This window comes from Cervus elaphus, chromosome 19 (assembly GCF_910594005.1).
Source record: "Cervus elaphus chromosome 19, mCerEla1.1, whole genome shotgun sequence".
Lineage (NCBI taxonomy): Eukaryota > Metazoa > Chordata > Mammalia > Artiodactyla > Cervidae > Cervus > Cervus elaphus.
The window spans coordinates 85171873-85185175 of record NC_057833.1 but is presented as its reverse complement, the minus strand read 5'-3'; the positions used below and the strand labels follow the sequence as shown (position 1 = coordinate 85185175).

Here is a 13303-nt window from a genome sequence, read left to right as displayed (position 1 = left end):
CCTGGGTCTTTGTGGTCCTCTAGGCCAGTCGTCTTGCTTTGACCCCTCTGGCTAGTTTGTCTCAGGACCCTCCCCTGGTTGAAAACACACTCCTCAGTCAAGATGGATTTCTTCACAGAGGTTATAAGGCAGGGTGACCGTGAGGAATGGAGTATTTCCTTCCGGATCAGTAAACTAGTCTGTCACAGGGGCCCGAGGGGTAAAAACAAAAACTAAACAGAACAGAATTGAGAGTAGTGAAATAAAACCATACATCTATGGTCAATTGATTTTTTGACTGACCACGAGAAGGGTGCCAAGACTATTTAATACAGGAAAGAATAGTCTCTTTAACAAATGATGCTGGGACAACTAGATATCCACATGCAGAAGAATGACACTGGATTCCTACTTCGTATCACATACAAGTATCAACTCAAAATAGATAGATGATGCAAATATAAGAGTTAAAACTTAAAAATTCTCAGATGAAAACTTAGGAAAAAGTCTTTCTTACCTTGGATTTAGCAAGAGATTCTCAGATTTGACACCAAATAATAATAATAGACTTTACTTCATTTAAAAAAAAAAACCACTTGTGCAAAGGACACTATCAAGAAAGTGAAAAGACAACCTACAAAATTAGAAAAGAATACTTGCAAAAATAATTCTGATAAGACTCTATATCCAGAACATATAATGCACTTGCAGAACCCAAAAAGAAAAACTTATCTCAAAAATGGACAACGGACTTGAGTAAGTAATTCTCCAAAGAAGGTATACAAATACCTCAAAAGCACTTGAAAAGATGCTCAGTATCATTACAGAAATGCCAATCAAAATAACAATGAAATACCATTTCACATCTTACTAGGATGGCTATAATAAAACCAAATTAAACCAAACCAAAAAAAAGGAAAATAAGTGTTGATGAGGATATGTAGAAACTGGAACCCCTTTTACACCACTGGTCAAAATGTAAAATGGTACCACTGCCAAGGGAAACAGGTGATGGTTTCTCAAATGTTAAACATAGAACTACCATAATTCCACTCCTAGGTATAAACTCAAAAGAACTGAAAATAGGAATTAAAACAAATACTTGTGTACAAATGTTCACAGCTTCCTAGTCACAATAATCAAAAGATAGAAACAACCCACTGCACATCAACAGATGAATGGATAAACAAAAATGTGGTATATAGCCATATAAGACAATATTATTCAGCCATGAAAGGGATGAAGTAGTGATACATGCTACAACATGGATGAACCTCAAAAACAGGGTGCTAAGTGAAAAACTAGACACAAAAGATTAATATTGTATGGTGCCATATTACCTACTCTGGTTATTACATATTATATTGTAATATTACATATTATACAACATAGCCAGAGTAGGTAACTCTGTATAGACAGAAAGCCGATTAGTGGTTGCCAGGGGCTGAAGGGAAGGAGTAATGGGAGCAACTGTTGAATGGGAATGGGGTTTCCTTTTGGAGTGATGAACACAGTTTGGAATTACACAGATGTGATGGTTGCACAACACTGTTAATGGACTAAATAATGCTGAATTATACACTTTAAAACAGTTAATTAACTTCATGAACTTTACATCATAAAAATTACTTTCTTAAAAGATTCCCATGTCAATTTCTTAAAGTCATCATATGTCCTTTCTGCCAAAACTTTCCATTTCTACTATTCATGTTCTAGTTCAGGCCCATGTTGTGCTTGAGCCATCACTACCCTCTAGTTTTCTTTTTCTTTTACTAATCCAGTCTATCTCACTTCAACCCATCACCCATATCATCCAGTCTAACTTTATATTACAGCTACAATTACATGACCTATTGTAGCACAAGCTGGAATCAAGATTGCAGGGAGAAATATCAATAACCTCAGATACACAGATGACAACACCCTTATGGTAGAAAGTGAAGAGGAACTGAAGAGCCTCTTCAAAGTGAAAGATAAGAGCGAAAAAGCTGGCTTAAAACTCAACATTCAAAAAACAAAGATCATGGCATCCAGTCCTATCACTGCATGGCAAACAGATGGAGAAACAATGGAAACAGTGACAGACTTTATTTTCCTGGCTCCAAAATCACTATGAACGATTACTGCAGCCATGAAATTAAAATATGCTGGCTCCCTGGAAGAAAAGCTATGACAAACCTAGAGAGTAAAAGGTCCATCTCGTCAAAGCTACGGTTTTTCCAGTAGTCATGTATGGATGTGAGAGTTGGACTATTAAGAAGGCTGAGCACTGAAGAATTGATGCCTTCAAACTGTGGTGCTGGAGAAGACTCTTGAGAGTCCCTTGGACTGCTAGGAGATCAAACCAGTCAATCCTAAAGGAAATCAGTCCTGAATACTCATTGGAAGGACTGATGCTGAAGCTGAAGCTCCAATACTTTGGCCACGTGATGTGAAAAACTGACTCACTGGAAAAAGATCCTGATGCTGGGAAAGGCTGAAGGCAGGAAGAGTAGGGAACAACAGAGGATTAGACGCATGGAGGCTGGATGGCATCGCCGAAATGATGGACATGAGTTTAAACAAGCTCCAGGAGTAGGTGGTGGACAGGGAAGCCTGGCGTGCTGCAGTCCACGGGGTTGCAAAGAGTTGGACACAACTGAGCGACTGAACTGAACTGACTGCTCAAAAGCCAACAGTGACTCTCCTGCCTAACAAATTAGAAGAAATACTGTGCCTGGAGTCTACAGTCCTCTACAGAATGTCCTCAAACCTTTTTTTCCAGGCTTATGTTATAGACTATAGAAAACAGTAGAGGCCTTGAAACATTACAGGCCTTTGGATTCAAATCCCCGGTATGCATCTTATCAAGCCATCTTGAGCAAGCTATTTTCACTTTTCTGAGCTCAGAAATGGAGTAGACAACACTTACCATGAGTGTTACGAGAACTGAATAAAATAATGTAAAGTAATAGCACAGTACACAGGAGTAAATGTTAAATTAAAAGCATCTTTCTGTAACGCCCTGCATTGAAACTGCTCTAAATTTTAATAAAAATGTGGAAATATCTTAATTCATGACTTAGTTTACCTCGTTTGCTAGTTTTTTCCCAAAACCTTATTAAAAATTCTGTCTTTTAAAGAATCTACCCATTCAAGAAGTGTCATTTCAAGTAACTTTATTATTTTATCTTCCTGCTTTGTGTTTTTCAACATCCTTCATTCTCCATCCTCACCGCCCATGATATATAAGCTCTCCTTTTTTTTTAGTATTTTTATTTTAGTATTCTGTATTTCTGAGGTACTTGTATGCTAGCATTTCCTGTGTTTATCTTTTAATCCTATCTACTAGAATATAAGCTTTCAGAGAGGATCATTTTCCTTTTATATACTATTTATAAATGTACAGATGGAAGATGATCAATGGGTTTATTAAATTGATTAAATCGAATACTGATATAAGCAAATGCAAAATTTAAACCTGAAAATGAAGACTAGTTCTAAAATATTTTTTTTATTCTGAAAAAGATAATGGTCTAAGACTAATTATACCTTGTCCAAAAAAAGAATGAAGAATTTCTAGACAGACCCAACAATTAAATCCCAAGTGGGAAATAATCAAAACAACTTATTTTAATCTTAGAGGCCAGAAATAGTTCACAGAAAATATAAACTTAGAATATCTGTTTTCTGTGCAAAACAAAGTCCTGTTTATGATGTGGATGATAGACAAATGCATGTAAAATCGATGGTTTGCTTTTTCCCCTGCTTACAAATCTTTAGGAAGGGCTTGTTTATTTCTTTTGTTTCCATTGCTTAAAAACAGTCCTTCTAATCTCATGTTTTATCAATGAGTAGATGCAAATGCACTTTACAAAACTATACAAATGTAAAGTATTAGTATCTCAATTTCTCAAGTATGTTATAATCAACAACAATTACATCATTCCAACAACACAGGGCTTCCTGGATAGCTCACTTGGTAAACAATCTGCCTGCAATGCAGGAGACCCCGGTTCAATTCCTGGGTCAAGAAGATCCACTGGAGAAGGGATAGGCTACCCATTCCAGTATTCTTGGGCTTCCCTTCTGGCTCAGTTGGTAAATAACCCGCCTGCAATGCGGGAGACCTGGGTTAGGAAGATCCCCTGGAGAAGCGAAAGGCTACCTACTCCAGTATCTTGGCCTGGAGAATTCCATGGACTGTATAGTCCATGGGGTCGCAAAGAGTCAGACACGACTGAGTGACTTTCACATCACATCACATCACATCACATCAACAAGCAGGCTACCTCAGATTAATGTATAATCTTTTCTAAATTTTTCTCAACTTCAGCTGGTTCACCACAATCCTAATTTTAATCAGACCCTTTTGCAGCAAATCCTGCCAATCCATTACTTATCTGACTCTAACACTATAGTCATAAATGTAATGTGTGCACTAGGAAAACTCTTTAACAAGAGACCCTAAGTTTAAATTTCAATGGTGCTGCTGCTGCTAAGTCACTTCAGTCGTGTCTGACTCTGTGCAACCCCACAGACGTCAGCCCACCAGACTCCCCTGTCCCTGGGATTCTCCAGGCAAGAACACTGGAGTGGGTTGCCATTTCCTTCTCCAATGCAAGAAAGTGAAAAGTGAAAGTGAAGTCGCTCAGTCGTGTCTGACTCTTAGCGACCCCATGGACTGCAGCCTACCAGGCTCCTCCGTCCATGGGATTTCCCAGGCAAGAGTATTGGAGTGGGGTGTCATTGCCTTCTCCATTCAATGGTGCTACTTACAGATTAATCAGAGCTTGGTCAAGTTATTTAACCTTCTTTAAACTCCAGTTTCCTTGTTTCTGAAACGTGGTGTATAGTAACTACCTATCTCAGAAAAATTTTGTAACGAATTTTTAAAAGTTTATAATGGAAAGCACTCAGCACAGTACATAGCACACAGCAGGCACTCAATCGATGGTGATGATTATCGATATTTTCCTACCTCCTAACCAATCTAGACAGCATATTAAAAAGCAGAGACATAAAAAAAAAAAAAAAAAGCAGAGACATTACTTTGCCAACAAAGGTCCATCTAGTCAAGACTGTGGTTTTTTCAGTGGTCACGTATGGATGTTGAGAGTTGGACTGTGAAGAAATCTGAGTGCCGAAAAATTGATGCTTTTGAACCGTGGTGTTGGAGAAGACTCTTGTGAGTCCCTTGGACTGCAAGGAGATCCAACCAGTCCATCCTAAAGGAGATCAGTCCTGGGTGTACATTGGTAGGACTGATGCTGAAGTTGAAACTCTTAATACTTTGGCCACCTCATGCAAAGAGTTGACTCATTGGAAAAGACCCTGATGCTGGGAGGGATTGGGGGCAAGAGAAGGGGACGACAGATGATGAGATGGCTGGATGGCATCACCGACTTGATGGACATGAGTCTGAGTAAACTCCCAGAGTTGGTAATGGACAGGGAGGCCTGGCGTGCTGTGATTCATGGGGTCGCAAAGAGTCGGACACGACTGAGCGACTGAACTGAACTGAATGCTTCTGGAATTTATTTTTTCAAAAATAAGCGTTTTTTTAACTATACTTTTTAATTTTTTTTTTTTTTTTTTACTATTTTATTTTGTTACTATACTTTTACTATAGCATGAAATAGTTGGACGTGCCCAGGATTCGGAGGGAAATACTCAGTTCTATGCACTCAGGATGTGCATAACTCTGAGGTAGTCATTTTTATCATTAGCTTTGTTTAAAAAAATCAAAAGCGTTAGTATAGCTTTCAAGCTTCCCCTCACTCACACTCTTCCCCTTCCACTCCAATCCACTAGTCTTACTTCTTTCTTCCTATAGCACGATTTCTTGACCAAAACAATGTACTATTAACTCCTCAAAAGTTTTCAAGAATCTAGTCAAGCACTGTGAATACTCCATCTTTATAAAATAGTTGTCCTCTCCTATAGGATAGTTAAGGCAAATCTTTGTACCCATTAACTATTCATTATGTAACCTGGTTTCCAAATCCTTTGATAAACCTGATGCCAATATTTGGAAGCACGTGAGTTTCTCAAAACCACTGTTAAAGTATAGCTCTCCAAAATGAATAGACTATGTCATGTTTTATTTGGCCAACACACACTGCAGCCCTTTACCTGAGTGCCTCATAAATTTGAATCAATACCATCATATAAAATGCTGAGATTTTTTTTTTAGCACATACATTATCACAGCAGCTCCTGCTAAGTCTTTTACTCATGTAAACTGCTGCCAGGACAGTTTCTCATCGATTTTTCAATCCCCTTTAAAAACTTAATGTAGACTTTTACATTAATGTCTGTCTCTATTAATCTGTTTCTCAGTTTTTAGCTTTCAAATGTGTTTCTGAACTCAGTGTACTAGTTACACTTTCATCATTAGGTCTTTACTTTAAGAATGTCATTTTCCCTCCATCTAAATCACACAGTAAATAAATGTTCAACAGAATGAGTCTGACGGGGCACTTCTGTGGTGGTCCAGTGGTTAAGAATCCCCCTTCCAATGCAGGGGAGGCAGGTCCAATTCCTGGTCAGTGAACGAAAATCCCACATGCTGTGTGCAGTTAAGCCCACATGCCTCAACTACTGAGCCCCGCGTGCTCTGCAATAAGAGAAGCCTGTGTGCCACAATGAAGACCCAGCGCAGCAAAAATAAAAGAATAAAATTATTACTGATCCTTGCTATTTCTTTAGGGAACTATAATTCTGTTCTTATGTTCCTATTTCTTCAAAACCAGTTTCCCCCTTATGGATTTTCCCCTGATTTCTATAACACATGTAAGGCTGATCAGCTGTGTACCAGGACTATAAGACTTAAGACTTTCAGAGTCAGTAGGGAATTTCCAAGATCATCTGGTCTTGCCCAACTCTCTCCTTTACAAATAAGAAACAGGAAATCAGCAAAGTCATACACCCCTAGCCACATGGCTAATAAGTGGTATATCTGGGAAGAGAATGAAGGAATTCTAAATATTATAAATGATGTTCTTTCCAATAGAGGCTTTTATTTAATTTTTTTTGTATTTTTATCAGTTCACCTGATTTACATGAAATAAGATAAATTACTGCTTTTTATTATTCTCTGCTTTATCTGAAACAATGCCCTTTCTGTTCTCAACGGTTCTAGTTGCCTACCACACAAGGAGCACAAATATTTTTTCCTCTATGTTTCAAGTCCGTTCAGGGAAACAGTGGGTGAACAACCTATTTCTATTCTAACAAGCTATAAAACTAAATTAGTAAAAATTTCGGCTTACTGTAAGCAGTGAGGAAACGAATATTTTGGTTATAAATCTCAAATCCTGACTCTAAGTCTACAAATGTATTTAAGAATAACTATCAACTTTCTAAGATTCAATAGAATGATAATTTTATATGAGCCTGGATAGCTCAGGCTATTCAGGCTATGACTTTTAATATGAGGGTCCAGGGTTCAAGTTCCTGTTCAGATGTGCAATTATATTGATGGTATATAATAAATCACTGTATCAGTTATACAGTCTCTTTAAGATCTTACAGATATAAAAAGATATCCTTTTTATATCACTTCTGTTGGTTTACGATCAGTATCACTTAAAATCAAACTTAAGAAATATTAACAATAAATAACAATGATCACCTACCTCTCCATCAGAATCTTAAGTTTTGTGACAATTAGTTTTTATCTGGCTTGCAGTAGGTAGGTTCTCAATAAAAATGTTGATGAATGAATGAATGAATGAATAAACTCTTTAAAAGGAAAACTAACTCCCAAAAATGGATCTAAAATTTTAACAACTCCCCAAAAAGTAAATAAGAGAGACATATTCCAGAAGGATTCATTTGGCCACCAAAGTTACCGAAAAAAATGAATCACAGCTTTTTTGCCAATGAAGTACCTGATGCCTTTCCATTTTGCTCTTTGCCCCAAAATCTCCTGACAGGTTACTCTGTTTCCTTAGACTCCTTATATAAGAGAGTTATACAACAATTTCTCTGTTCATTTTTCTAGAACCACTGAGCAACTGTTCAAAGAGACCAAATCAAGTTCACTATCATAGGAGTATAAAGAGGCTATCAGCAGATCCACAGGTTAGGTTCTTTGTTAGTATCAGAATCACTTTAAAACCTCGACTCAAAACAATCCAAGAGTTCACTATTTTCTGTCAATGTTTTCAAATTCTTTGTATGAAGCTGCTCTCACAACTCATTTCAAACTGTCAAATCTCACATTAACCAAAACAGCAATTTCTAGCAATCTGACACTGATTAAATTAAAATACTCTCTTATACCGGTGCTTTCATTAAGCATTATCTTCTACATCAGTCCTCTAAAGTCTAAGTAAAAAGTAATAACAATATCATGTTACTTCAAATGCTGAGGATGAAGGAACTTGCTCACTTAAATCCTTTTTCTCCTCCTGATTTTAATATGTTTACAATTTATTTAGTTCATTTCAAATGTCTATGCTAAGTTCAGAGAACTAACTACATCAAAGTCAAATCATTTGTACTTTTTCTATTTGTTATTTAAATATTGATATTAAAAATTTTGAAGTTATTTTACTTATCAAGTCAAAGCTATTACTATCAGATATATTGCCAGTTAGCTTATGATTCACAAACATAAAGCACCAGCCTATATAAACCCGCCATGCTCTCTCCTTATAGTTTTCCTTTAAATTCACAAACTGAAAACTCTAATTCAAACACAAGAAAGCTATAGATATAATAAACAGATTAACTTACTGAAAAAATCTTTAAACACCTTTAGCCAATCCATTTTGAAAAAAAATCCCGTGTTCTCTTTCGTCAGTTTGTTAACACAGCTCAGGATAATTTTCAGTGAACTTCCTGGTTCTGCAACACTGAAACTCCCCACACCCCATCCATGTGACCTGGCCCACATCCAGGCAATAGAAAGTTTTCCTAAGGCTTTTCTCTTGCCAAAACATTTTTTCCCTGAATGCTAACAGAACTTATAAAACAAGGATATCGTGATGGCCACAAATATGACCTTACTATTCAGATTTATTTTGGAAGAAGTTTTATAGCACACATTTAAAGCATGTATTTTTTCAGTAGTTGAAAATATATTCATGTATTCATTCTTTTTTAATTGGAGTAGAATTACTTTTCAATGTTGTGCTAGTTTCTGCTGTACAACGAAGTGAGTCGGCAACATGTGTGTCTACACCCCCTCCCTCTGGGTCTCCCTTGCATCCTACACCCCAACCCACCCATCGAGGTCATCAGCGCACTAAGCTGAGCTCCCCGAGCTGCAGAGCAGGTTCCCACAGCTATCTGTTTCACACGTGTTAGTGTGTTTCTGTCAAACCTAATCTCCCAGTTCATCCCACCCTCCCCTTTCCTAACCCCTTCTCCCAGAGTTCTGTATGTCTGAGTCTCTACTCCCACCCTGGAACTACATTCATCTGTACTATTTTTCTATTTTTCATCATGTATTCATTCTTTCCTTTGTTTTCTCCTTTTCTTTCTTAACCTTCAAACAGTATCTCCATCAGCACAATCATTGTGAAACAAATCCATTAATTATATGGAACATTTAAGTTACCAAAACGGGATTCAGAAACCTTGAGAAAGGGGAGAAGGCTGTCTATGCAAGGCAAAAGCTGGATTTACATCATTATACAGGCTAACTGTAGGTCACTACTTTAAAACAGAATGTTTCCAAGTACTTTGGAATAGACAGCAATAATTTTAATAATACAATGATAGCCTAGAACTTCACTAGGTAACAGTCTCAATAATACAGTGTCAAGGCAGTTAAAAAGATACAGTCTCAAGACACCTAAAACTGTCTCAATAGTATCAGAAAATAGTATGGAAGGTTTCCCAGGAGTATTAATAACAAAAACTATATCTAATAAAGCTTTCAAAATTTATATGAAGTTTTAACTAAAACTGGGGTTTTTTTCTCCTTGCTCTGTATTAGTGTTTTCATTGTCTTTTGTCAATTACTGTCACATCTGCTATAGTCTCAGGATGCCACTACCCTTTTTAAAGGACAGGAAAGTTTATCTCGGTGTGTCCCTAGTCCTGTCTGTGCCTTCATCACTACAAAGCATACTTTGACAGAAGTCACCTTAATTTTCCCAAAGACCCCTAATCAATATACTTTAAATAAATATTCAATTATTTACAAAATTGTAAGTATTCCTGGTTCTAACTTTGATCTCTTCAACCATTCAAGGACAATCTCTTTCTGACTGTCTTCCATTTAAAAACTAAGATTAAATAATTAAATAATATTAACTTATAACTATGACCTCAAAAATCTCACACACACAAAAAAAGGTAAGCCTAATTAAATTAAAGCATTTAAATGTATGGTTAATAACTTCATTTATTAAATTACCTTTAGAATAGAAGAATAATGCTGAGTAAGAAATAAAAATATAAAGCAGTCAATAATACTCCATGTTCAATCATGTCACATTATTCTCAAAAGTCACATTATTCTCAAACTACCTTTTTCAAGGAGAAATTATACTTTTTCTTCTACATATACACCAAGAACTATTAAGTAACAGCATGCTTGCCTGAATACCTGAGGGAAACTCTGTCCCTCCCAATTCCTTCCTGTCAGCTAAGGAGAGTTTTTTAAAAAGAGAGAGACAGACTGGTTCTCATCTGTGCGTATTTCCTTCCTATCACAGCGTGGTCAAGCCCAACATGAAGTAGGTTCCCCTATTTATGGTCCTAAGGGAAGGTCAGTAGGAACAAAATTTACAGTTACAGGAAGAGAGAAGAGAAAAAAAGAGAAAATAAGAAAGATAAGCTTTGTAGATGCTAATATATGGTAATGATCCACAACTAATATAAGAACAAAATGAGTTTGTTTTTAAAAGCAAACATCAAAATGTAAGCCATTAGATATAAAATCCATCAATGTATCCTGTAAAATAAGTGACCTTAATGACAAGGAGGATATTCTGCATCTCATTCATTTATCCCCATCTCAATTATATGGAGAAACTGTCTAAACTCCAATAGGTACCTACCATTCAAGAAGCCCCTGACAGAAAATCAGAGTCAGTTCCACTAGCTAGATTTACAGAAAATGACCTTCACTGGTCTCTTTGAACACACCTGATTTGAATACACTTGCTAGGAGCCAAACTTACCTTGCCTAGCTGAAATCCCAGCTTGGGATGTTCTAGTCAGTTCTGCCCACTGATGCCAAAATTCTGTACAAAGAACGAATTTCTAGCATTCATTAAAAAGAAAGTATTGATGTTTTTGTTTTAAAACAAAAATAACTTACCTAAGGTATCTTTTAGGTTTTTAACAATAGATGCTTTCCGGGCACTGTTTTTCCTTTCCACATAGTTAGAAGGCACAAAACCTGTTTTATTCATGGAATTTCGAACTCGCCACCAGGACTTAGAATCATCCAGAAGCCACAATCTCTCATTCTTCTTGATGTCCAGCTCTTGTTCTTGTTGGGCCACATAATCAAACTTGGCTACTACTACCACTTCCTCTGCCATTGTTCAGCACCTTCTGCACTGTAACCACACAGAAAATATTTCATATAAGACTGAGAAGTCGTCTACACGCTTGTCAAGAGAAACACACCTAAGAACCTAGGAGTAGTGAATGGTTAAAAAATAAAAATAGGGAAAAAAATTAAAATACCAGGCAAATACTAATCAATACAAAACTGGTATAGATATATTAATAACACACAAAAGGACTTTAAGGCAAAGCTATCACTAGTGATAAGGAAAGTCACTATATCCTTATAAAAGGTTTTATTCAATATATATAACAGCTAAGCTTATGTGTACCTATTAATATAGGTCCAAACTAGATTGACAAAACAAGAAAAAACTGACAAATCCATTGTCATAGAGGTTTAACTTTTAACATATTTATCTCAGTAGTAAATTAAGAAGACAAAAAATTAGAAAGGTTAAAGAAGAACTGACATCATAACTATTAAGTTTGATGCAATAAACATATACAAATATAACTTCCAAACAGAAGAACACAAACAAGGGTATATACAAAATCCAAACAAATGCAATAAAAATCTCTACACATTTTTCATGTACCTGGTATCCTAAATCATATTCTCTGACAATCATAACAAAAAGATAGCTTTTAAAAAATCTTATAGGTTTAGAAACTTCTAAAAACTGATGTGGAGAAGGAAATGGCAACCCACTCCAGTATTCTTGCCTGGAGAATCCCATGGACAGAGGATCCTGGTGGGCTATAGCCCATGGGGTCACTAAGTCAGACACGACTGAGCAAAACAATAACAACAAACACTGATGAGTCACAGAAGAAATCTTAACAGAATTTTGAAAATACTTATAAGTAAAATTAAAGACTATACAAATAACTTTGTGTGATGCAGCAAAAGGAGTATATAAAAGAGATCTGTAGTTATAAATAATTACATCAGAAAAATAAAAAAAGTTAAAAATAAATTAATGAACGGATCATCTGTCTTCAGTTAGAAAAGAACATAAAGAAAAGCAGATAAAAGGAAATAATACAAATAAAAGCATAATTTAATGAAACAGAAAGCGAAGACATAGTTCTGACAAGACTAAAAAATGAAAAAAGGAATAGAGTCCAGAGATAAAGCCACACCTATGGTTAATCTTCAGCAAAGGAGGGAAGAATATACAATAGAGAAAAGACAGTCTCATCAGCAAGTGGTGTTGGGAAAGCTGGACAGCTACCTGTAAATCAATGAAGTTAGAACACACTCTCATAATATCATACATAAAAATAAACTCAAAATGGCTTAAAGACTTAAATATAAGATATGACACCATAAAACTCTTAAGAGTATAAGCAAGATATTCTCTGACATAAATCGTACCAATATTTTAAGTCAGTCTCCTAAGGCAACGGAAATAAAAGCAAACAGGACCTAATCAAACCTTCAAGCTTTTATACAGCAAAGGATACCACAAGCACAACAAAAAGATAACCTATGGACTGGGAGAAAACATCTGCAAACAATGTGACTGACAAGGGCTTAATTTCCAAAATATACAAACAGCTCATACAACTCAGTAAAAAAAAAAAAAAAAAAAAACCCCAATCAAAAAATGGGCAGAAGACCTACATGCATTTCTCCAAAGACGACATATAGATGGCCAACACGCACATGAAAAGATGCTCGACATCGCTAAACATCACTAATTATTAGAAAAATGCAAATCAAAACCATAATGAAGCAACATCTCACCTTGGTCAGAAAGGCAATCACTGAAAGGCCAACAAATAACAAATGCCAGAGAAGATGTGGAGAAAAGGGAACCACCCTATACTGTTGGTGGGAATGTAAATTGGTGGAGTCACC

General features: G+C 36.2%; 1 protein-coding gene across 5 annotated transcripts in view; it reads right to left on the bottom strand.

The window, feature by feature from the left end:
* Positions 1-13303, bottom strand: part of NCK1 (NCK adaptor protein 1) — a 79825-nt gene that overhangs the window by 15496 nt on the left and 51026 nt on the right. For 4 of the 5 annotated variants that reach the window (XM_043875298.1, XM_043875300.1, XM_043875301.1 and 1 more), the window contains exon 2: positions 11243-11486. In XM_043875298.1, coding sequence (XP_043731233.1) covers positions 11243-11468 — 226 coding nt within the window. In that variant the 5' untranslated portion in view covers positions 11469-11486. Of the gene's footprint in view, positions 1-8703; positions 9126-11242; positions 11487-13303 lie in introns of those variants that run through there. The other variant, XM_043875302.1, reaches the window with a different exon arrangement.